General features: G+C 32.1%; 1 protein-coding gene across 1 annotated transcript in view; it reads left to right on the forward strand.

Moving 5' to 3' along the window:
• The first annotated feature begins 773 nt into the window (after nt 1–773).
• The window catches only part of BCHE (butyrylcholinesterase), a 74,534-nt gene continuing 47,603 nt past the window's right edge, over nt 774–27,704 (forward strand). The window contains exons 1-2 of the mRNA XM_049774455.1: nt 774–902; nt 5,253–6,777. Coding sequence (XP_049630412.1) covers nt 5,261–6,777 — 1,517 coding nt within the window. The 5' untranslated portion in view covers nt 774–902; nt 5,253–5,260. The remainder of the gene's footprint in view (nt 903–5,252; nt 6,778–27,704) is intronic.

Here is a 27,704-nt window from a genome sequence, read left to right on the forward strand (position 1 = left end):
TTTAATATGTGTATTCTATAAGTATTGTGTAACTAGTTTGCCATTGCTTAGCTGAGAAAACAAATGATTTATATGTTTAATTAATTAGACAGGTGAATGTAAAGTTTCAGAAGTTTGACAAAAAATTTATTTTTTATGCTAATTTACAAGAAAAATGTGGTTTCTCATTATGCCAGCATAAAACCTGCAGGGCTCTTAATAATAGGAAATCACCAATGTTGAGATTTGTATGATTGAATCTACATGTTAGAATGTGATATTCAGAAGGACATAATAATCAGAGACATTTAGAGAGAACTATGCTAGAAGAACTAAAATGTGTATTTTTATAACTTTACAACTGGTTAATTTCTTTGCTTTCTGGTTTAGCTTTCCTTTCCTTTAAATGAGCTTTTTGAATGAGTCACTCATTTTAAAGTCTTCGAAACAAAAAGAGATAAGAAAATTGCAATAATTACTTAGAAAAGTATATATCTTTAATCAGCATGAATAAAAGGAAAATATATATTCTATAACAAAAATGCGAGTTTTAGTACTTCTGTAAAATAAGCTTCTATTGTCTCTGTATTTTTCTTCATTTTTTTTGTCGTGTGCATGTTCTTTCAAATAAGCTTCTGTTGTCTCTATTTCCTTTACTCTCAGTATAGCCTTGCATTTGTAAGCCATGAACCCAGCAATACTTTTGTAAATTATTCACTATTGCATTCATACTATTAGCTTCTGAATAGATGTCAGAAAATAAAGATAGGCTGCCTCTGAATCAAGTTGCTACTGCCAACTCTCGCGAGCTTTGTCAGTAACAGTTGATTGTAATGTCAGTGCAATCCAATTTACAGGCAAGAGCAGCAGCTGCATACTGCATTTCCCTTACAAACTTTATCATCTTTGTCGCAGAGAGTCTGGTAAGTTGCTCTGAATTTTCATCTTGATGTAAAGATGCAAGTTACTGGGAAGCTCTTACTGGAGGAGGAATGGGCTCTCTTCCAAGTGTTTGCTGTGCCCCTTTGATGCTCAGTGGGGGACAGACAGTAACTGCAAATGGAACAGAGGAAGCCAGAGAGCAGGCACAGGCACGGAATCCTGTTTAGGAAAACGCGGATTGAGTACCATTTAACTGTCGAATAAGTAGGCAATTTATTGAACTTAGTATAAAGGACCACGACACTTGTTGAATTACTGTAGTTCATGTTCCTAGGGTATTCTCTAAGGGAAAACGCAATATGCAGGGTTTTATTTTTGTATTTTTCCTTCAACGCACTGATTAGCTATTCCCTAAGATAACTAATGTTTGACCATTCATTAATTTATCCTTGTTGTTTGGATTGTGTTATAAGATGGTTAGTCCCCTTATTTTCACCTCATTTTTAGGAAATGTCGAACTATTTCTTTTACTTAAAAGGAAATCTGTTTTTCTATTTTGATTTACAAACTTTTATACCATTTGCACAGTTTATTATTCTTTATATGTGCCTATATAGACTAAAAATAAATCTTTTATATCTGCTATTAATTTTACTATTAGAGAAATGGAATCAAATATAGATGTTCTTTTATCTTACACTCTTGTAACCTTTTTTACTTTAGTATCAATTTTTATATAATCGACTTTAGCATCTAGTATAAAATAAATGAGCAATTAAAATAAACTAAAATATAAAAAATATATCTTAGCTTATGGCATATTTCTTTCCTTTTAAAAGTGTGCCTTAATAACTTTCATGACTATTTGCATAATAGTAAGCTTAATTGGGAATGATTATCATTGTATTGAATATTTTTCCATAAAATAAACTATCATAACTATAGTAAATGCAATTTTATTTCACAAGTATAAATAGCTTAAGAATAAGCTTGATTCTTAGAGTGGCTCCATATATTAAAGGCAAATGAGTTTAAATTTTTTGAAGAAGCCTGACCTTTTGAATACCAAATAGAATTACTAATTAGATCTCAACAGTTCTCTTTAACTAGATTTACCCATATATTTAAACCGCTTCTTAAATTAAAAACAAACTAAAACTACACATTTCAATTTTTAAAGATAAGTAAATAATATGTAGCAAGCTGTTTACCATATTTAATTTTTTAAAATTTTATTTAAAGAACTATGATTTTTAAAATTAATCTTCTCTATTTTGTTAACATTATACTTAAATTGTATAGTATCTCTGTTTTAATTCATTTATGTGTAATTTTGCCTATTTTTAATCAAGAGAATACAAATATAAAAAATGTATCATTTAATAAAAGTTTAAGAACATATTTAACTTTCAAAGAAAAATATCTCTAATACTAGATTTTTGTTTTTCTTTTTAATTAAATATTTTCTCCTGGCATAGAAGATTAAGATAATCTTCTTATATATAAAATATAGTATCTACTCTTTACATATTACTATGATGTGCTTTTACATATATTATAACTATTATTATAATCTGAAAAATTACTAAAAGGTAGTATTTCTTAACTTAGCAAAAGAACAAGCAATTATGTAGATTCCTAACGATTTAGAAGTGGTTATTTTAAAATGAAAGACACCCTTGTAATAATAATTTTCAGACACAAAAGATAAAAGAGCTGGAAGTTCCAGCTCACCTCAGGAAGCTCACCACAAAGAGTGATGAGTTTAGTTAGAGAAATAACTACATTTTGAACTGTCCTAATATTGAGAATGTATGAGGGAAATGTAGAGCCTGTTTAGGGTACAGGCGGGGGTTGGGTGGGGAGGAGGGAGATTTGGGACTTGGGTGATGGGAATGTTGCACTGGTGATGGGTGGTGTTCCTTTTATGACTGAAACCCAAACACAATCATGTATGTAATCAAGGTGTTTAAATAAAAAAAAATTATGCATTTAAAAAAAAAAAAGAAGTGGTTATTTTAGGTGTTATTATCCAGATGATTCTTTTTCTACTATTATAAGAAGTTTGTATAACAAAATATGCATTTTTATAACTATGTAAGGGCAAAAGACATATCTATACTTGAGAACAGTTTTAAATATTTGCTTGACAATACCTTAAAACTTTAGTTGGTCCATTATATTGAACACTTAGTTGAAATTCAGCCATGGCAATTAATGTGACATTGAAGAACTCTTGTTAATCATTTTATTCTATTTTTATTTTAGTGCAATAAATTTTAAATTAAAATTGGCTGGAAATTTTGACACTATTTTCAAATGGAATAAAGTGCAAAACTATTTATTTTGCCTTTTAAAATAAAATTTAAAAATTATGGTATTTGGTGGGCAAAGGTTAAATATAAAAATTTAATTTCAAATATGCCAGAAGATGTTGATACTCTGGAGCATTTGATAAAAGTGAAATCCTGTGGGACCTGTTGTCTTTCAAATAATTTTTCTTAACACTTCCTTCTCACTTCTTTCTTTGCCCCCAGCCCTAATTCTCCGTTTATTTCAAAGATTAAAAATACAACAATTTAATCAATTTAGGTTCAGATACTCAGTTTAAATTGTTAGGAAAGTTTTTCCCAATTTATTTTTTGTTTAAGAGAGTATAAAACCTCAGAATGAATTTATTAATGTAATAGAAACCAACTTATAGGATTAAACAATTCAGTTTTATCAAATATTTAATAATCTACAAATATTTAGATATCTTTTATAATAACATTTCAACTCTTATTTTAATGCTCTCCTGAATAAATGATTAAATAAAAATGTGGCTGTTAAATTATCATGCAATTTATTAATCTAGAGAATGCCAGGTTATGTAAAAGAAAAAAATAATTGTTTAAATATATTCAGCCAAATATAAAATTATTAACTAAAACTAATAATGTTTATGTGAAATTATATTTTATCGATATCTATACTCAGTAATGTAATACATAACATTTGAACAGTAGCATAAAGTTGAGTTGGAAATTATAACATGTTTTTAGCAACAAATCCATTTATATAAGTTAGTTTTGAAGGTACAAGTTACATTATTTATAAGGTGACATTTCGTAAATGTCATGTGAAAACATGAAGATTATTATCCATATGAATCCTACTATTGCATATTAGAATATATTTATGACAATTACAAATAAAGGTATGCATTTCATGGCATTTTATGAAAACTGTAACACATTTTCATTCTTCTGGCAGCTATCTTAAGTCTGTGCAATGGAATTTATTGCATTTATTAACTACAGGAGGAACAGAAACAACATATTTTGCTTCTAAGAAAATTAATAGTTTGATTAATGTTTACAATTTTTGAGGTAAAAATAAATATTAAGGCTGGACCAATAGTAGAGTGGATAGGGCACTTGCCTTGAATGTGGCTGACTGCGGTTGGGGCATACACATACTTTATGGACCTCTGAGCCTTCCAAGAGTAAATACTAAGTGTGCAACCAATAGTAATCACTGAGCATTGTCAGGTATAACTTAAAAAAAAAGAAAAATTATATTAGGTTTTGATACTTGACTTAGAAAAACATCAAAATCACTTATGTAAATAAGTAAAATTAATATATTACAACTCAGAGAATGTTGATGGAGCTAGAAAAAAGGAAAGGATGAGTATAGTGAAAGATGATACAATTATCTGTATAAATTCAGCTTAGAGTCAAATATATTTAAATATTAATTTATTTTACTTTTCAAATTAGGTTTTGAAATTAGAAAACAAAGAGTTGTATAAACGTTAATTTTTATCCATATGTTCATACACACATTAAAGGACTTAGAAATTTTAAGTAAATTCTTAATAGTAGATTAAGAGATGCCTCTTTTACACTCAAAATTTAAAAATGACATTAGTTTTCAAACTATTAGAAATTAGGTTTTACGATTGTATTTCTTTTTATGTCTAAAAAAATCTGCATTATGTTTCTACTAATGACTAAATCTAACATAAAATTATGTCAAAATATAGTTTTCTGGGGACAGAGATATCGTATGGTGGGTAAGACACTTGTCTTGAATGTGGCTAATCATGATGGGATCCACTGCACCTTGTATAATTTCCCTGAGTCCTACCAATTTGATCCTTTAGCATCGAACCAGTGTCCTTGAGCAAGATTAGGTGTAACATCAGTATACCCTATGCATTTTCACTTCATAAGATATCCCAATTCTAAACTTTTATTACAGAAATTTTGCATTTCACATTTTAAAGCAAATGCATTTTTACATTTCTATTCAATTTTTTTCTATTTATTATGTTTTAGTTTTATATTTTAAAAAACAGTATTTATACATTTATGATATTGTTAAAATTCTTACATCTCTTTCAGAAATCAATATGCAGGACAAGGTTACAGTAGGATGTATCCAATTTTTCGTGAGGTTTCTTTTGCTCTGGTTATTTATTGGGACGACACACAGTGAAGAAGATGTTATCATCACAACAAACAATGGTAAAATTCGAGGGATTAATTTGCCAGTTCTTGGCGGCATAGTCTCAGCGTTTCTTGGAATTCCCTATGCACAACCACCTATTGGTAGTCTTCGATTCAAAAAACCACAATATTTGTCCAAGTGGTCTGATATTTGGAATGCCACAAAATATGCAAATTCCTGCTATCAGAACATAGATCAAAGTTTCCCAGGTTTCTCTGGATCAGAGATGTGGAATCCAAACACAGAACTCAGTGAAGACTGTTTGTATCTGAATGTGTGGGTTCCATCACCTAAACCAAACAATGCTTCTGTGATGATATGGATTTATGGTGGTGCTTTTCAAAGTGGAACTGCATCATTACATGTTTATGACGGCAAGTTCCTGGCTCATGTTGAAAGAGTTATTGTCGTTTCAATGAATTACAGATTGGGTGCTCTAGGATTCTTGGCTTTACCAGGGAACAAGGAAGCTCCAGGAAACATGGGCTTATTTGATCAACAATTAGCACTTCTGTGGGTCCAAAATAATATAGCAGCTTTTGGTGGAAATCCTAAAAGTGTCACACTCTTTGGAGAAAGTGCAGGAGCAGGTTCAGTTAGCCTTCATTTGTTTTCTCCTAGCAGTCAACCATTGTTCACCAGAGCCATCCTGCAAAGTGGGTCTTCTAATGCTCCTTGGGCAGTAATGTCTTTATATGAAGCTAGGAACAGAACATTCACCCTAGCTAAATCTGTTGGTTGCTTCAGAGAAAATGAGACTGCAATAATTGCATGCCTTAGAAATAAAGACCCCCAAGAAATTCTTTCAAATGAAATATTTATTGTCCCTAATGATACTCTGTTATCAATTAATTTTGGACCAACTCTTGATGGTGACTTTCTGTCTGACATGCCAAATACACTCCTCCATTTAGGGCAATTGAAAAAAACTCAGGTCTTGGTTGGTGTCAATAAAGATGAAGGGTCAGCATTTTTAGTATATGGTGCACCTGGTATCAGCAAAGATAATGACAGTATCATAACTAGAAAAGAATTTCAAGAAGGTTTAAAAATGCTCTTTCCAAGATTGGGGGAATTGGGAAAGGACTCCATTCTTTTTCACTATGTAGACTGGCTAGATGATGACAGACCTGAAAAATACCGTGATGCCCTGGATGATATTTTGGGGGATTATAATTTCATTTGCCCTGCTTTGGAATTCACCAAAAAGTTCTCAGAATTAGGAAGTGATGCTTTTTTCTACTACTTTGATCATCGATCCTCCAAAAGTCCTTGGCCAGAATGGATGGGAGTGATGCACGGTTATGAAATTGAATTTGTGTTTGGTTTACCTCTGGAGGAACGATCTAATTATACAAGAACTGAAGACATTTTGAGTAGGTTCATAATGAAATCCTGGGCAAATTTTGCAAAATATGGGTAAGTGCTTGTTTTTTCAATTTATTTTTGTTTTGTTGATTTCGCTTGTTCTCATATAAAAATACATAAATAACAATGTATTAGCTTTGCACTGAAGATTTTTTCAAAGCACATAATGAATTTAAGCTCATTACATCAGTGTACTTAACGTAAATCATTAAATAATGTTATTGAAAATATATGAATTTTATATGAAGATTGTACAATATATTGTAATATCATTAGACAATTTTTATGAAAATGATGTATATCTTGAGAACTCAACTGTTTTTCTCTTTAATTAAAATGTTTTAATGATTAATGTTTTAACAACGTGTATATTTTTCCTCATCCTTTAGGGAGCAGCGTAGAGGTACTTAACACATAAAAACAAATAACACATACTCAGAAAAATCAAAACCAAGATGAAGTTGTTTGTCAGACTATCAAAATAAAATTATTCTTTTTAGTTATTTTTGGTTAATGGGTTTATAACTGTCTGTGAACCTCAGATAGATAGGAGTTATAGGGGTCCTTGTTGTAGTTCATTTGTTTCCACTTGATTAGTCAAATATATGATGTTAGAGTTTCCTTTATATGTTAAAATTATGAGATATATACATTCAAATTTATTATAAAATACTCTTCAAACAAATTTTAGCATATTTAGCATAAATATGCACATTATGTACATTATACAAAATAAATTATATCAGTGAGAACAATTAATAATGGAGATGTAACATCTAAATTTTTAGAGTGCTTAAAAATTCGAATTGCTAATAGTTGTACTATTGCTTTATGGTTTTCTAGCCTCCCTCTAAAATTCATTGTAATCCAACTTAATGTTTATATCTTTCTACAAAGTATGTACATGAGATAGTTCACTGAAAATGTTTATACTTATTCATATCTGTATAAAATAAATCTAAAAATTTCAATCTTCTGCTATGTATCCCAAATCAACATTAATAACTTGGGATACCAGTTGTGTCAAGTATATCATAAAGCACAGAGATATAGCACAGCGGTAGAGCATTTGCCTTACAAGTGGCCGACCCAGGACCAAAGGTGATTTGGATCCGGCATTTCATATGGTCCCCCGTGCCTGCCAGGAGTGATTTCTGAGCAGAGAGCCAGAAGTAACCCCTGGGTGCTGCCGAGTGTGGCCCCAAAACCAAAACCAAACAAAAAAAGACTCAAAGATAAGAGATCAAATTACAACTTTGTTGCAGCCAGGTTAACAATTAAGACCTCTGATTACTCTCCTTAGTGCTGTGAACCGCAAATTTTATCCAGCATGTCTTTTATTTCCAAAATTGAATTTGCTTCAGAACTATTTTTCATTTGCCTCCTTGATTTTTTTAATGTTCCATGAGTCTCCTTAATCTGACTGTTTAACACACAATATTTTGGCTTCTCATTTATCACAACGTATTTACAATTCTGTTGTGCCATATATCTCATTTGTTATTTACTGATATTCTCCAATCTCATTAGAATAAACCAAAGTTTATGTATCCATTTACCTATTTAAACACATTTAATTACTTAGGGACAAATAATTAGGTAGGTAAATGTACTTTCCTAACAGACAACTGTTCCACATTGAAACAAGAACTACATATGTTCCTTCAGTATACAGAAGTAATTCCTGAGCACAAAAGCAGGAATAACCCCTGAGCATCACCAGGTGTGGCCACAAATATATATATTATATATATTATACAGTTTCTTTAATCAGGCAAGTATTCTTGTATACTTGAGTTGTTTCCATCAGTTTTGACTATTTTTAATAGTGCTGTAGTGAATATCAGAGCACAAATTTTTTTCTGAATAGAGTTTTTGTACTCATGTTTATATGCCAGGAAGTGGAATTTCTGAGTCATATGGAAGCTCAAATCTTAGTTTTTGGAGGAGTGTCTTATTTCTTTTTGTTTAAAAAATGTTGAGCAAGTCAACATCCCAGCCAGTTGTTTACAAGTGTTTTTTTTCACACAGACACCAACATTGGTGAATTTTGTTCTTTTCAATGTGATCTAGTCTTATTGGTGGGACGATATTTATTTTCACTAATAATAAGTGAAACATACCAATATTTAATGTTTGGCAACCTATATTTTCTTTGAGAAAGTGTCTATAAACCTCTTTTACCATGTTTTAATATGCTAAATTTCTATTTATTAAGTTTTACAAGTACATTATATGGCCTGCATATTGAACATTTTTCAGATGAGTGGAGGGCAGATATTTTCTTCCAATTGTAGTATGTCTTTATATTTCTACTCATAATTATTTTGAAGTCCAGAAGCTTCTTAATTTGATGCAGTATCATTTGTTAATACGTTATTTCCTTCTGCTTAACCAAAGGTATTAAATCATTGAAGATGTTTATAGGTTCAATGTTCAAAGGGTTCTACCTAAGTTTTCCTCAAAACAATTTACAAATATTAATTAATTTAAAATTTAACTTTGTATACACTGTAAGCCTGGGGATTAATTTCTTTGTTTTTTTTTTTTTTGTATCTACATTTGCCCAGCAACATTTCTCAAGCTCTTTTTTCTCTACTCTAGTCTATGTTCTTAGCTACTTTGTTGAAGTTGAGATGTTCATACACAAGAACCTGTACCTGGGCTTCAGATTCTATTTTTTTTATAATTTTTATTTTGACCATATTGCCTTACATATCTTTCACAGTAGTATTTTAGGTACATACTAACATTGAATCATCGGAATTCCCATCACCAAATTTGCTCTCCCTCCACCCCCTATTTTATTTAGTCCAGAAACACTGTATTCTGCTACTGTATTTTTATAGTGTTAATTATAGTATGAAAAATTAAACCCCATATAAATTTTGCTAGGTTTGATTTAACTACTCACAGGGTTTTATTACTACATATGCATGTCAACAGCATTTGTTCTAAGCCTCTAAAATATGTCTTGGGTCTTTTTAAAAGGACTGCATTGGATTTGTCCAGTACTTTGAGTAGAATTGTCATATTAATTCTTCCAATTCATTTCTGAGGTTTTATTTTCTATTTCCTTGCATCACCTTTTATTTCTTAATAAGTGATTTATTGTTTTTTATGTGTGGGTCCTTTGCCATTTTTGCTAAGCTGTTTACCAAGTTCTTTATTTCCCCTTTGTTTTTATTTTTTGAGACACAATAGTTAAGTGGTATTTCAAAATAATTTTCTCTCATCTATTTCATTGGTTGGATATAAAATGACTTGGATTTCTGTGTTGAGTTAATAGAATACCACTTCATGGCACTAATTTAATATTTCTAAGAGTTTGCAGATTGTTTGCTGATTATTTAATATATTAGCAAGTTATCTGAAAATATTGATGGTTCAACATTTTCATTTACTGTCTAAACTCCATAAATATATCTTTTTTCCTAATTGCTTCAACAAATACATCTAACACTAAATTACATAATGGCGATGAATGTCCAAGTTATCTTGTGCCTGACTTTAGAAAGATACCAGTTTATCCCCACTGAGTAAGATGTTAGCTGTAATTTGTGATGAATGACTTTATTTTGAGAAAATTTTCTTGTATCATCATTTACTGAGAGTTTATGATTTTTGAAATTATGGTTATTAATGGTTATTAATATTTCCAAATGCTTTTATCTGAATTTATCGATATGATTACAGTTTTTATATCTTCATGAGTTGACTTGGTATACTATGTTAATTGACTTGTCTACTAAAAATCTTTTCACTGCGGTGCAAATGATATTTAGATTATGGCAACATACCACAATAAAGCCATTCCTAAGCATCTTTGACTTATATACAGCAGGGGGGTGTTGCAGAGAATGAGACAAACAGACAAAGAGATAAAGAAGAACTGGGGTTACTGGTATAGTACAACTGGTAGTTTGTCAGTTAATAGGGTGTTTTCCTTGCACAAAGCTCATTAAGGTTTCATTCTTAAAACCTCTCAGTCTCCTGAGCCATCCAGGAGTGCAGAGCCAGGAGTAAACACTGGGCAATCTTAGGGGTTGTTCCAAAAACCAAAATAAACAAATTAAAGAAAATCACAGGACTTTTGAAGCTTTAGGATAACCATATTCTCTTCATTGACTGACCACTACAATATTGCTCTCCAACTCAAGCCTGTAAAATGTGATCCATTAAGAACAGTTAGTAAGAACCTGGAATTCATTTGGTACATTAAGAGAAGAACTAGGTTGTTTCACATAGTAAATCACAAGGCAAAAACCTAAAGAATAAAATCATGACTACATTTTCTATTTAGTTGTTAACTATGCTGCCCTGTATTTCTAAAATATCATAGATGGTGTTATTTGATTCTTTTTGAGCCCAATCTTCTTGCCATTGTATTATATGTAAACACACTTGCACAATTTTCTCTAAGAACAAAACTGCTTATATTTTACCCAGAGAACTGTTCCAACTTGGGGAGTTTTGTAAGGTGGACAGTTTCCCACAGAACTTTTTATACTTTTGTTGATATATTTACTTATTTAGCTTTCACATTTTGTTAATGATGTTTACATTTATCTTGATCATGCATATTATTTCTTCTCTTTCAGTGATGTGTCTTTCTGATTTAGATATCAGGATAATGTTTACTACATAGAACTTGATTTAGAAGATTATTATTTCTCAAATTTCTGAAAAAGACTGAAAGTATTTAACTAGGTTTTCTTTATTCCCTATTTTAATATTTTTGGTATTTTTAGGGGTTGCATACTGGCAGTACTCAGATCTTATATTGTACTTGGGGATCATTCTTGGAAGACTCAGGTACTATATTGAATGCCAGAGACCAAATCCAGGTTGTATGTGTGCAAGACAAATGCCCTACCTTCTGTACTCTGCATCCTAGATCATCTTTAATAGTAAAACTTACTTTGTTTTGATGAATAATTTGTGTTCCTGTTTCAATTTCCTTGCTAGTGATTGGAAAGTTTGTTCATAGAGTTTATTTCATTTTTTTAGCTTTAGAAGATTATGTAATTCCAAATATATACCAACTTACTGTAAATTTTCCAATTCTTTGGCATAAAGATCTTCATTCCTGATGTTTCTTTGAATTTCTGTGATATCTATTATAACTTGTTTCCCTTTCATTTTTAAAAGTGCTTTTCTAAAAAACTTGCTTAAAGATAGATGAGATGTGAGAAAAAAAATGTGTTTAGGAGAGACTATGAGGCTCCTCCAGTGTGTAAGTATGCAAAAAACACACATACATGCAAGCAAGATGTGTATTCAAGAGAGAACACTGGCTTGAAGAACAAATCTGCTTTATTTTACTATTTGGTAAATTAGAGTGTTCCTTTCTTTGTGAGTCTTTCAGTCAATCATGTTTGGGGTGTGTGTGTGTGTGTGTGTATGTGTGTGTGTGTGTGTGTGTGTGTGTGTGTGTGTGTGTTCAGAGCTAATTCCTAGCTCTGCATTCATAAATCACTGCTGGACTGCTCAGGAGGCATTAAGGAATATAAAACCCATGTGAGCCATATCCAAGGCAATAAATCAGCCCACTTTTCTGTTTCAGGTCCAATTTTCTTTATTCTTACAACAAACCAAACTAAAACGAACTGACCAAACAACAAACCAAACAAACAAAACAAACAAAAAACTCTATTTTCTGTCTGTTTTCTTGTTTCACATGATTATTTTTGATATTTTTTCTAGCAGATTAAGTTACACTTTTAGATTATGTATATCAATACTTTGCTGCTTTTTGATGAAGGTTTGCTGTGAATTCAAAATCACACTTTCTCTGTGTTCCACATGTTCTGGTAGTTTGTTTCTAAGAATACTTGTATTTCCTCTTTGGCCCAATGGTGGTTTGAGTTATTTTTTTACCCAAATTTTTGTTTGTAATTGATTTCTACTTTCAAAGCACTGTGATTTATAATCCAAATACTGTGATCTGGGTAGTAATCCACTATGCAATCTATCTTGGTGACTGTCTTCTGTGCACAAGAGAAGAATGTGTATATCCAGCATTTTGGGAATGATGGGTTTCTGTATGTTTCTTAGGTCCATCTCTTCCATTTCTTCCTGTAAGGCCATTTTTGTTTGTTTGTATGTTTTAGGGCCATACCCAGTAGTACTTAGAAATTACTCTTTATATTTCCAGAGTAATTATTACTGGTTGTACTGGTGTTGGGAACTGAATTCAGGTAGGCAGCCAGTTTGTACTATTGTGTATGGTTGGGTTGATCTTTCCAGAAATATTATAGGTAATTTTAAAATCTGAAACCTTATTTATTGAAACTATGGCTGACAAATGCTAGGTAAGTGTTTTTATTCCAACCACATTATAATAAAAGAGATAAAGGTTATTTGAGGACCTCCTCAGTTAACCAAACCATGTGCAAAACTAAGAATTTATGAAGTTAAGGCTTCAAATTTTCAAATATTGGAGTAAATATTAGATATATCATTACCATAGATTGCTAGTTTAAAATTTTTAGAAAGATCATTTCTGTCATATTTCTTCCTTTAAGAATTTGAGATCATTTTATGTCAAATTTTATGATTTAATTCCAAATGTTCTTGATAAAAGGCTTTCTTCAATTTGGGTGTGTTCATTTGCTATAATGTATTTATTAAACCATCATTTTATTTAACTCTACTTTTTATGTTTTATTTATTTTATTTGTTTGTGGAGAATATCATTATGGTGTCAGGACTTACATTTGGCTCTGTGCTCAGGAATCACTCCTATTGTCAAGAGGTCAAATTTGGGTTGGTTATATGCAAGACTATATGTACAATCTCTTCCATCCCTCTTTATTTTTTAATTTTCAATTTTGGGTACTGGACTGGAGCACACACAGTACATACTCTGGGCCTCTGGGCTTTATGCTGAGGGATCGTTCCTGGTAGTGCTCAGAGAATCTTATGCATTATTAGGAATTAAGCTCATAGTTGACTATGTGCCCAGAAAGTAACTTAAACATTTATATGATTGCCTCTCTACTTGTTTTAAATTTTAAATGAGTGATGTTATTATCAACTCTGATTATAGTTTTATTACTTTATTTAGCATGGCTAATTTTTTCACATGATCTTTATTGCAGTGCATAATATAAAATATCTCAAATATTATTAACTTTAATGAGTTACCTTGTGAAAATTTGTAAAATGAAAGTTAAGCTTTATACTTACCTATGCAATTTGAATTTCTGTTACTGTTTTTTATTGCTTACGTATTTTCATTTTTATTTTTATAATTCTGAAGAACATTTTAGGACAATATACTATGCAGATTGGATATCTATATTCTCTCAGTTTTCTATTATCTGATTGCTACTTGTTTTTAATATATATTTTTTGATATTGATTTTTTTTCTGTTGACATCATATTTAAAAGTAAAACTTATATACCCTTATAGCTCAATGGTCCAATGCATTGAACTCATTCACCTTGCTAGAATACAATATGCTAAAATAGCAACATATCATTTAGCCATCAATTATTTAGCCAAGCAATAACTGGAGAGTCAATATATTATCTTCACCAGAACTTAAGTACATTTTAGTAGTAGCTAAGTAATATGTAAAATGGATAAAATCAATTTATCAGACAGACATGAATAGCTAAGGAAAATAAGTCAAAACACAGTTAATATGGTAATGTAATATAATGGAAGACCCATTACCAAGTACCTATTCAATTTCTCCTCCTGTATCAGAGCACTCTTATTTATGAGATTCTTTATTTCTATATATAGTACTCTAAGATACAACTTAAATCGGAACGATTTAAATTGTGAATATACCCTCTATGAAATGGTCTGAAATAATCTCAATTTATTGAATACTAATTATAGTATAATTGTTGTTTATAACTAAGTTTATGAGATATATTTGTTTTTATCAGTTATAAAATTAAAATTATAGCCTAAAATTGACAGGAAATTATATTCTTCCCTTTTACTGAAAAATAAAAACCTTTTTTACTACTAAGTATAAAATAATAAATCCCATTCTTCTAAGTTTAATTTAGATACTGCCCATAAAGCTCATTTTTATTTTAATTTTTTTAAATTTATTTCATAGCTTTTATTTATTTTTTAAATAAATTTATTGTGATCAAAGTGAATTGCAAATCTGTTACAGTAATATTTAAGGTACATAGTGCAAAGAATTAGGGCCAATCTCACCACCAATGTTGTCCTCCCTCCACCCTTGTTCCCAGCATGCACCCCATACCTCCCCCACTTTGCCCCTTAACCTGCTGGTGTGAGAGGTCTCATTTGTGTATAGCTTGCTGTAGATTGGGGATTGATTCTGGTGTTGTTGACTTTGGGTTTGGTGCTTAAGTCTGATCATTTTTTATTTCCACTCAATGTTCATATGACTGGTTGTTCCAAGTACTATCCATTTTCCCCTCAAGTTATGAGGGAGAACAAGATTATTCAAGTTCTGTGGTTCTGTAGGCAAAAAAAGAAAGAAAGAAAGAAAGAAGAGAAAAATATAAAAAAAAAACCCACTGGGGGGATCTTTCTAGAGGCTCTAAATATCAGTTCTGAAAAAGAAAGCAAAATAAAAGAAAAGGAAAAAAAAACAAAAACAAAAATGAAATCAAAAACAAAATCAAAAATAAACAGGCAATGATCAAAGGCAGCAGCAGCAAAACAACAAACAAACAAACAAACGAACAAACAAAATCATCCTCACAACCACAACCAAAAGAAAATAAAAAGGGGGGGGAGGTCTGATGTGGCAAGGCTTTGTGCTTTTCTTTTTCTTTTTTTCTTTTGTTTTCTTTTTTCTTTTCTTTTCTTTTTTTTTTTGCATAGGCACAATAAGTATTGGGGAAGTTAGAGGGAATTCTCTTGCCCTAGGAGGTACACGGTTTCTCCACCCTTGAAATATATTGTCATGGGAGCAACTATGAACACCATACATGCTTATTCTCTACCCCCTAGATCTTGTTATGGTGCCAGGAAACTTTCTGCTCAGTTGTGGATGACAAACTCAGTCCTCTGTGGCTAGAAATCTTGATATTTCAACGGGTCATACGACAACATCTAGGACAAGTTTTTAGTTATTGTTCTAGAAGATCTGTTCTGGCACAATTCTTGTAGTCAGACTTCTGTATTTCATGATCCTGGTTTTTGCACAGATCCTAAGTTGAAGCCTAGGATAGAGTCTTTCCTTAAGGCATCAGAAGTATTTTTCAGTCATGTTTGTCGAAGTCAGAATTCTGGGATTGGAGATCTTGCTTTTTGTACAAATTCTAGGCCAAAATAGGCTACGCTCTTACTTATTGGTCCCAGAAAAGCTTCTGCCCAGTGGTGGTTGTCATAGTCTGTCTTCTGTAATTAGTGACCTTGGTTTTTGCACAGATCAAAGAATGGTGTGTTTTCTGATTTCTTCTTACTGTTAAGTGATGCACTAGGTCAACCTTTCTTGGTTCAAGTTTTTGCTGATTCCTCATTGTCAGGTTGTATCAACCTGTCACAAGTTGGTGCCAGAGCCATATTAGGGATTTCCTAGGGGGAGTATGAAATTCTAGAAGAAAAATTCTTACTTGAAATAAAAGCCCAGGTCAAAAACAGGGCAGAGAATGTAAAGCCTTTCATTCTTACCCCCAACTCACCAACAATGAAATATGGCACTGTTCCCTTTTGCATAGGCATAATAAAAAAGGGGAAATCTTATGTATAGAAACAAACTCTTATCTACTAGGGATAGAGCCCTTACATTTTTATAATACAGGGGCACCTCCCACCCTGAACATGTATCATGAGGACCCAACTCCATATGATCGGACAGCGACCATCCATCCAACCCTGAACCCCAGATCCCACACAAAGACCTAACACAGCTCCCTACAACAACACCAGGAATCAAACTCCCCCTAAAAAAATCCCCTTTTATTTTAATATTTGTGGCACATTCTGTGATGCTAGAGAATAACTCCTGGCTCTGTGATCAGGAATTACTTTCAGGGTAGTTAGGGGACCTAACAGGATGTTGGGGATCAAGCCCAGACTGACCATGTGGAAGGCCAGAGCTTTAACCACTGCACTAACTGTCTAGCCCTGGACAATTGATTATGAGATGAACTTTAATCAATTAACTTTTAAAACAAGTGCATAGCATAAAATTGTATGTAAGAATATTTTTATACTTTGCATAATTCATATGAATTCCTCTAATTTTTTTTCATTATGTAACCTGGAACCTGGGTTACTACTGGCTCTGCACTCAGAAATTGCTCCTGGTAGAATTGGTGGGGGTGTGTGCATGAGGGATGCTGGGGATCAAACCTGGGTTGGTCCCTTTCAAGATATCTGCCTACCTACTGTGCTATCATTCCAGACCCTAAATACTTAATATTATCTGGCTTTCTTATGCCAGAACTAAGCATTATGACACAGCTACTTTATTTTTCCATTTTTATTGAATGAAACAAAATTAAATGACATAATTAATCTGTTCATTTCCCCTGTAACATTTTAATTTTGTAATTACTTTATTTAAACACTACGGTTACAAGATTTTTTATAATATAGTTTGTTTCCATAGTTACAAAGTTGTTGACGATTGATTTTCAGCCATACAACATACAACACTATTCACCAGTACACATTCCCACCACCAATGTTCCCAGTTTCCCTTACCCTTCCTACCTACCTTCCTGCCTCTGGAACATTTTCTTTCTCTGCTTCTCTCTGTCTCTCTGTCTCTGTATCTCTCTGTCTCTGTCTTCTCTCTCTGTGCCTCTCTGGTCTTTCTCTGTTTTCCTCATTTAGATAATGTAGCGTGCAATATTGATGCTGAGGGGTATTATGCCTATTACTTCATCCTCTTTCAGTAGCCAATTCTTGTTCAGAGTGATCGTTTCCAACTATCTTTGTCATAATGGTCCCTTCTCTGCCCTAACTGCAGTCCCCAGCTATTTGTGGCAAGTTTACTAATTTTTTTTTTTTTTGGTTTTTGGGCCACACCCGGTGACGCTCAGGGGTTACTCCTGGCTATGTGCTCAGAAGTCGCTCCTGGCTTGGGGGACCATATGGGACGCTGGGGGATCGAACTGCGGTCCTGTGCAAGACTAACGCAGGTAAGGCAGGCACCTTACCTCTTGCGCCACCGCCCGGCCCCAAGTTTACTAATTTGAACCGCTCCTCCTGGCTCTTTTATAGTGTAAGGAACTTTTATAGAGAAAAGAAATTAGAATATTATTTAAATGAGATGATTCTCATTTTTAATTATTGAGAACAAACCTATGCCTATAAGCCCTTAGTTCCATTGTTTAATGAGTTATGAAAAATAGAATACTTCTTAATATTTGTACTGGTAAGTAAATAAAGAATATATTCTTTCTAAGTTAAAATTTCTGAAGAATGTAATTTTTAAATACTGAATGATTAATTTTATATAAACACTTTTATGCAATCAGTATAATTAGTGCGATCAGTATAATTATAAGTTATTGAATTGTCAAGTTTTTTCATTTTTTTGTTTTTGGCCACACATGGCAATATTTAGGATTTACTAGTATCACTGCAATCTAGGTAGCTGTATACTCAAGAAAAATTCTTGCCAACTAATGGGACCATACATTGCACAAGTTATTGAAGCTGAAAGCAGTGTGCCAGGCAAGCACCCTATCTTTTTATACTATCTCTCCAGCCCCAGCCAAGTTTCTAAACTAGTAAAGTTCATTTTTGATATGGAACATTTGGGCTATAAAATTATTATTTATTAACTTCTTTTAGTAATTCACAAATAATTAAAAGATAAACATTTTATACATAGAAACTTTTTTATGTCAACATTATAAATATGTTAATAGGGGCTGGGGAGATAGCATGGAGGCAGGGCATTTACCTGTCGAATCCCGACATCCCATATGGTCCCCCATGCCTGCCAGGAGTGAATTCTGAGCATAGAGCCAGGAGGTTTATGGGTGTGGCTCATAAACCAAAAAAAAAATATGTTTATAGATGTATATGTATAATGGTTTTGATTTTTACCTTGAAGCTTATTTAATAATATACACTATAAATTTGGTATATTTAAGTCTAATTTACCAAGCTGCCCTGAAAAATAAAGTGATTTAAACAATTTCAATTTAATTTTTCTTTGTTTAGTTTATTTTGGGGGTCACACCAAGATGTGTGCAGGGCTTACTCCTAGAAGTGCTTGAGAGAATTTATGTAATGCCAGGAACTACCTTAAATTGGTCACTTGCAAAGAATACTCTTTACCCACTGATATATCCCTCTTATGGCCATTTATTTTATGAGTATATTTTATTTGTACACTAGATTTTACTTTGGAAATGTTCTAAGTCTGTCAATGAGCAACAGTTAAACTCTCAAATTTGAGATTTTTAAGTGAAGAGCAATATGCTATAAATATTCATATAATAATTTAACTCTTGTGTAAACTCATTATATGGAATTGTGAATACATTCCCAACTTTTATTTATTTTTATTGTATTTACACTCAACATAATATTCTAGTGTTGTCTCTTGAAGTACTTCTTATATGATACATTTTAAAAATTGTAAGATACATTTTTTGTGAACAAAACAATTATTATTATTATTATTATTATTATTATTATTATTATTATTATTATTATTATTGTTATTTGTGTTTTGGGCCACACCCGGCGGTGCTCAGGGGTTACTCCTGGCTGTCTGCTCAGAAATAGCTCCTGGCAGGCACGAGGGACCATATGGGACACTGGGATTCGAACCAACCACCTTTGGTCCTGGATCGGCTGCTTGCAAGGCAAACGCCGCTGTGCTATCTCTCCGGGCCCGAACAAAACAATTATAAGTACTGATTTAATAAGTACTAATTTAATAATTTAATAAGTACTGATTCTATCACCAGAACAAAAAACTGCTGAAATAATGACACTAACATTTTTTATATAAGAAAAGTGTGATTTGGGGAGAAAAGTAAATTTAAATTAATAGGTTATAGAACACATATTAATATGATCCAAGACTATTAATATAAATTTGTTATATTATCCATTTACCAGACTGCTCATTCCATGAACTATTAAAAGTAGTCATTAAATTTGTTTCAGAAAAACATTTGGGTTGCAAACTTATAATTTTAGCATGTTATCATGATATACCTCTTGTTAATTTTATAATGCTGAGGGCAGAGACTAGATATCATCAAATATATAGGCAAGTCTGTTAAAGACTGTCATCGGTCCATCTAGAAAATTATTTTCAAACTTAAAATTAGATTTGTGGATGGATAATAATTTGTATAGTTTTAAAGATAGATAATATTAACATTTGATTTTATAATTTTTAATATATCATAATTAACATATGGGGTGTTTTGTACCTTTGCATCAAAATAATTCAGGTTCAGATCCTCTTAAAATTATTTTATTACTGTCATAACAATGTTCTATACATAAAATCTTTTTTCAAAATGACTTTTTTTCTCATTAGGAATTGGTTCAGGAATTACTCAGTAAGGAATAAAGCAATAAATGTTAGTAGTAGTCGTTCTGTAAAGTACCTTAGTTTTACAGATAAAAACATAGGTAGAAAATAATGTTATGTAATTAGTTGAAAATAAATAATTATGTTACAGGGCAATTTACAAAGTGTGTGTGATCTCTTGTAAACCCATTTTAAACTACAGCAATAATGTATCATCTGTGACAGTGGAGTGAGAAAAAAAAAATAAGCCAGATACCCCAAGGGCTAAATCTATGACAATAGCTATAAAACTAAACTATGTTTGACTGGATGATTTGATATATGCTCTATCACAACAAAGTAGTGAAAATCTGATGCTTTTACTACATTGAGTATTCATTTGAATGTTGAAAACACAGATTTGTTTTCCTCAATAGATCTGTTTTTGGTAAAATGATAACATTTATTCCACTTGTAAAGCTCAACTTCATTCTGAATTTAGAATTAATATAGTTTAAAATCAAGTCATGATTTCAGAAATATGCATATTAAATTAAGAAAAAAATATATATATAGTAAAAAACAAAATTCAAAATGTATAGTCACAACGAAATTGAAACTTGACATTAATTTTGTTTTTCTCTCATTTATACAAATATCATTAACATGTTTTTATCACACTGAAAAAAAAATCGAGAAACTGTTCATCAACTTTCCTTCCTACACTCAAAATCAGAGAGCTAAAAGTTTGTTTTCCACTGTCTTTTTAGTTTTATCTAAATTGCATCATAAATAATTTATTCATTACCAAAATAATAATATTGACTTATCCATATAATAATGCTATAAAAATATGTGAGTCTTGATCTTATAAAAACTTAAATGAAATTATTTTGGATATCAATTTCTTATGTTTGATAATAAGACACTATTAGTTAAATACTAATTATTTTAGTTAAAATACTAATTATAAAAAGTCATAATTCAGCTGTCTTTTTATTTTAGCCTGCATATTTGTTTTATTTTGTTTTTGTCAAACAAAACCTTTTTAGTTGGATGAAGTAATACCATTTCTTCAGATTTGATTCTGTAGCTTTTACATTGACTTTGTATCATTATAAATAATATATATTATATATACTTTATGTATATATGTATATGTTTATACATATACACATTATGAACACACATGCATTATACATATACATGCTAGTATATGCACATAGTTATATACATTACACAATGGCATTATATCATTGAGATTCCATTGAGGTCTAAGGCTTGGAGCATTCTGCCTATGCTTTACTCAGCTTTTATTATAGATTCTTGTCAAAGGTCTTTGTCTTATCTAAAGGTCTTTGATACACTTTGAGCTGACTACTGTGTAAGATGTGAGATCCAGATTTAATTTTTTACATATGGTTATTCAATTGTCAAAACACCATTTGCTGAAGGGACTGTCTTTATTTCATATCATGTTCTCATCTACTTTATCAAATTTTAATTGATAATTAATTGGGGTTTGTCATTATATATTTTATTCTGACCCACTGGTCCAAAATTCTTTTTTTTTTCGGGCCACACCCCTTTGATGCTCAGATTACTTCTGGCTAAGCACTCAGAAATTGCCCCTGGCTTGAGAGGACCATATGGGACGCCAGGGGATCAAACCGCGGTCCTTCCTTGACTAGCGCTTGCCTCTAGCACCACCTCACCAGCCCCATGGTGCAAAATTCTTTGTTCCAATACTATGCTATATTGATCACTATGGCTTTGTAATACAACTTCAAGTTAGGCAATGCCTTTCAATTTTCTCTAAGAAATAATTTAATCATACAATTAGTGTATTGTGGATAGACCTGGAAAACAACATGCTAAAAATTTTAAGCCAGAAAAAAAATGAATAAAGGGTGATATCACTTATATGTAGTATAAATAGTAATTGCATTAAGGAATTATATGGCAAAATTGTGGTTTTCTAGAACACTCTAGGCTCCATATTATAATTAGAAAAAAGAAATTGAGTAGAGGAAGACAACAACAAAGGTGAAATAACAGAGGTCAGGATTCAAGGGAACTTAGATGTATTGTGCTTTTTTATAACATTTTTTCTTTATTTAAATATCTTGATTACAAATATGATTGTGATTAGGTTTCAGTCACGTAAAGAACACCCCCCCTTCACCAGTGGAACATTCCTACTACCAATGTCCCAAATCTCCCTCCATCCAACCCCACCCCTACCTGTACTCTAGACAGGCTTTCCAGTTCTCTCATTCATTCACATGGTTATGGTGTTTCTCAGTGTAGTTATTTCTATAACTGCACTTCACCACTTTTTGTGGTGAGCTTCATGAAGTGAGCTGAAAGTTCCAGCCCTCCTCTCATTGTCTCTGAGGATTGTTGCAAAATTGTCTTTTATTTTTCTTAAAACCCATAGATGAGTGAGACTATTCTGCATCTCTCTCTCTCCCTCTGACTTACTTTACTCAGCATGATAGATTCCATGTACATCCATGTATAGGAAAATTTCATGACTTCATCTCTCCTGACGGCTGCATAATATTCCATTGTGTATATGTACCACATTTTCTTTAGCCATTCGTCTGTTGAAGGGCATCTTGGTTGTTTCCAGAGCCTGGCTATTGTGAATAATGCTGCAATAAATATAGGTGTGAGGAAGGGGATTTTGTATTGTATTCTTGTGTTCTTAGGGTATCTCTATAGGAGTGGAATAGCTGGGTCGAATGGGAGCTCAATTTCCAGATTTTGGAGGAAGCTCCATATCATTTTCCATAGAGGTTGGACAAATGGCATTCCCACCAGCAGTGTATAAGAGTTCCTTTCTCTCCACATCCCTGTCACACTGATTGTTCTCATTCTTTGTGATGTGTGCCAATCTCTGGGGTGTGAGATGGTATCTCATTTTTGTTTTGATTTGCATCTCCCTGATGATAAGTAATGAGGAGCAATTTTTCATGTGCCTTTTGGCCATTTGTATTTTATTTTTATCAAAGTGTCTGTTCATTTCTTCTCCCATTTTTTGATGGGATTAGATGTTTTTTTCTTGTAAAGTTCTGTCAGTGCCCTGTATATTTTAGATATTAGCCCCTTATCTTATGGGTATTGGGTGAATAGTTTCTCCCACACGGTGGGTGGTTCTTGTATCCTGGGCACTATTTCTTTTGAGGTGCAAAGCTTCTCAGCTTAATATAGTCTTATCTGTTGATCTCTGCTTTCACTTGTTTGAAAAGTGCACTTTCCTCCTTGAAGATGCCTTTAGTCTCAATGTCATGGAGTGTTTTACCTACGTGTTGTTCTATATACCATATGGTATCAGATCTGATATCAAGGTCTTTAATCCATTTGGATTTTACCTTCGTGCATGATGTTAACTGGGGGTCTATGTTCGCTATTTTGCAAGTGGCTAACTAGTTCTGCCAGCACCACTTGTTGAAGAGGTTTTCCCTGCTCAACTTAGGATTTGTTACTCCTTTGTTAATTAGGTGACTGTATATCTGGGGAACATTGTCTGAGAACTCAAGCCTATTCCATTGATCTGAGGGTCTGTCTTTATTCCAATACCATGCTGTTTTGATAACTATTGCTTTGTAGTACAGTTTAAAGTTGGGGAAAGTAATGCCTCCCATTTTCCTTTTTCTTAGGAGTGCTTTAGCTATTCGAGGGTGTTTATTGTTACAGATGAACTTCATAAGTGTTTGATCCACTTCTTTGAAGAATATCATGGGTATCTTTGGAGAAGTGATCCTCAAATTATGGCCCGCGGGCCACATATTGTATTTGTATTTGTTTTGTTTCTTTATTGCAAAATAAGATATATGCAGTGTGCATAAGAATTCGTTCATAAGTTTTGTTTTTACTATAGTCAGACCCTCCAACGGTCTGAGGGACAGTGAACTGGCCTCCTGTTTAAAAAGTTTGAGGACCCCTGCTTTAGAGGGATCACATTAAATCTGTATAATGATTTGGAGAGTATTGCCATTTTAATGATGTTAATCCTACCAATCCATGAGCAGGGTATGTGTTTCCATTTCCATGTAGCCTCTCTTATTTCTTGGAGCAGGGCTTTATAGTTTTCTTTGTATAGGTCCTTCACATCTTTGGTCAAGTTAACTCCAAGATATTTGAGTTTGCGTGGCACTAATGTGAATGGGATTGTCTTCTTTTTTTTTTTTTTTTTTTTTTTGGGCCACACCCTGTGACGCTCAGGGGTTACTCCTGGCTATGCGCTCAGAAGTTGCTCCTGGCTTCTTGGGGGACCATATGGGACGCCGGGGGATGGAACCGAGGTCCATCCTAGGTTAGCGCAGGCAAGGCAGGCACCTTACCTCCAGCGCCACCGCCCGGCCCCTGGGATTGTCTTCTTGACATCCATCTCTTCCCTATCATCATTGGTGTATAAAAACGCCATTGATTTCTGTGTGTTAATTTTGTAGCCTGCCACCTTGCTATATGAATCCATTGTTTCTAGAAGCTTTTTGGTAGAGTCTTTACGGTTTTCTAAGTAGACTTAAGGACAGAACTAAATATTCAAATTATAGAGTCAACAACAATGAAATCATGAGAATTAACAACTTTAACAACTAAACTGAAGAAGGTGTTTGTATTGAAGGCAGTCTGTGGCAGGGGTGGAGAGAGATGTAGGGAGGGGGAATAGGGTGGACTCTAAGTACTTTGGTGGAGGGATGTTGATACTAGATGCTGAAACATTGTAAAAGTTACCTATGAATAATTTTGTAAATCAGAATGCTTCAAATTAAAATTATATTTAATAAGAGTCATCCATAATATAATAACTCATCAGATAATAACTCAACATTACCATATACATCATATTCCAGTTGTAGTTTCTTTTCTTTCCCCCCTCCAGTTGTAGTTTTAATGCAAAATTTATCAGATCTAAAATTAAGTTATAAAGTATGCTTAAAATAGAAATTCAAATTTTTGAATGCTTAGTAGTAACACCATACAATATTTATATTTGTAAGATATATATTAATTATATTCAGAAGTGCTTAGCGATTACTCCTGGCTCTGTAAGCATAACTCCTTGTGCAGCTTAGAGGACTTTATGAAGTGCTAGGGATGGAGCCAAGATAGTAAATGTACATGGCAAATGTCCCTCCAAGAAAAAAATAAATGAAACATTTAATGCAGTTATTTGGATATCTGTATAAAGTCTATATTGATTAAAGAACTTTATAAGAGTATGTGCACTCAGAAAAATGAAGGCAATTTGAGGCAGAGGCATGATATTTTGATATATAGTGGGAACTAAAATCTTACTGGGAATTCTGAGAAAATTGGAGAAAAAAGTAGAAGTTGTTATTTGAAACAAATTTTTCAATTGGCATTATTTATTTATCTATTTATTTATTTATTGACTCCACCTTTTGGGGTCTGTTGATTTCTATACCGGGGTCTGCACTCAAGGATGATTCCCAGTGATATGGAGATATGGTGTTTTGGGGATCAACCTTGTGTTGGCTTGTGCAAAGCAAGTGACTTTTGTGGCACAATCTCACAGGCCCCTCAAGCCGCTTTATTTTTAATAGAATTAGAAAAAATATCTGAACAAGGGATAATAAAAGAAAACATGCTCTTGTGCTGATTTGAATTTTACAGCAATGAATGTTTATTCTTATGTCTGCATCAGAATCATCTAATATTGTTCATTATTTATATTATTTTAAGAGGACAATGCATTTACAAACAATGTAAACCTCTCAGTAAAATGTCAGACTATTAGCAACTTGGATTTTGTGAAATAAAAATCTAAATTGATGTAGAAAATAAAAAAGAAATGAACAAAACCACAGTTAAAATATTATTCACTTTAGAAAATTTTCATTAATACTCTATATTTATTATAACAGAAAAACATTTTATATATTTGGTCCAAGTGATTTGGCAGTTTGGCTCGAACTCGAAGAGAATTATGTTTTTAAGAGAAGATACATTACAAGTGGTATTTTATTGCAGCATTTCTAAACTCAGAGCTAACACAGAGAGTTAGCATGTTTATAGCGAATTAAAAGGGCATAGATTAATAGTCAAGCAACTGTAGAGTAAATAAGCTTTGATATAGAACTTGAATAAATACTGAGAAAAATATGATTCTAAGAATACATAACCTTCTATATAGTGCTTTTTAATGAATCTTTTACAGTATAGGAAGGAAATATTGTCCAAGAGGAAATTAATTAAGGTAGATAGCTTATAATAAAAACAATGTTATGTTTCACATATGATCTATAAATATGTTAAAACATCATATGGTCAGAATATTCTTAGAAATTATAATCAATTAATCATTATTAATTATTTTATTATTAATTATTTTAATGACATGATTTGAAATATCTATTGACTAACATATTCTGGTATATGCCAGCACTTCCCTGCTATGATAACAGCTCTCTTTGGAAGCATAATTTTTTCAATAAGTGGATTTTAATACATAAATTTAAGAAAACTGAAGTTGCTCAAAATTACAATGCTCCACCTACATGCCCTTATAATAGGATGGAGAAAACAAATATTTATTTCTAGTTTTTGTTGCATGACTATTAGAATTTCACTGTACTAATGGGGTAGAGAGCAAATAATTAAATACCCTTGTTATTTGTGTATCTTACACTTGATCTATATATGTTGTTAACTTTTTCTTGGATTATAGAAATTTGGGAAAGTATACATATTATATACATATTTAGTGTGGTTTTCATAAATCTACCTTAGGAATTAATACTTATCCAAAATTATTGTTTTTTAGCTGAAATTTACATTTAATTATGAATTTATATAACTGTTCTTATTTACTTATTAACTCACTATCTGTGAGTCAAAGGTCTCCAAGTAATCCCAACTACAAGTCCAAAGAGAATACCATATAGTCCCTAGAAGCTGGATATGGCAAAGATGGTGAAGTTGTTAAGAAACAGTTTTGTGACGGGCCCTCCGATTGTGAAGAAAAAGGAAAAAAAAAATCAGGGAGCAAAGAACATTAAGAAGGGCTAACTCTCACAAAAACATTCAATCTAGCTGAGATTGGTGATTTCTCAAGGGTGAATTCTGCTTTTATATAGACCTGGGTGCATTTTTTAAGGTTGTACTGATCAAGGCAGAACTCTAACTTAAGAGCTGAGTGAGCTTGATTTATATAAAAACTAATATATAAAATTGTGATTCAAATATTATTATTCAAATGTGTTCATGTTCTCATTAACTTAAACCCTTAATTTTCTGAATGTGCATTTGATTTTGTTCTATTATATTTTTTAATATTTTACTTTGAATAATAATAATTATCTCAGAAAGAGAGACTTAGGGCATAATAACACATCTAATTTTTTTTTAAATTTGTTGAATTTCCAAGTTGTTTAAATTTTTATACAAGGCTTTGGAACCTCACTTTTATTTTTGATTTTCACACATATAAGACTGCTTATAATGTTCTACTAATCAGTTTGAGTTATTAGAAAATAAGTTCTTAAGGTTAGTAATATAATAGT

Source organism: Suncus etruscus, chromosome 6 (assembly GCF_024139225.1).
Source record: "Suncus etruscus isolate mSunEtr1 chromosome 6, mSunEtr1.pri.cur, whole genome shotgun sequence".
Classification (NCBI taxonomy): Eukaryota; Metazoa; Chordata; class Mammalia; order Eulipotyphla; family Soricidae; genus Suncus; species Suncus etruscus.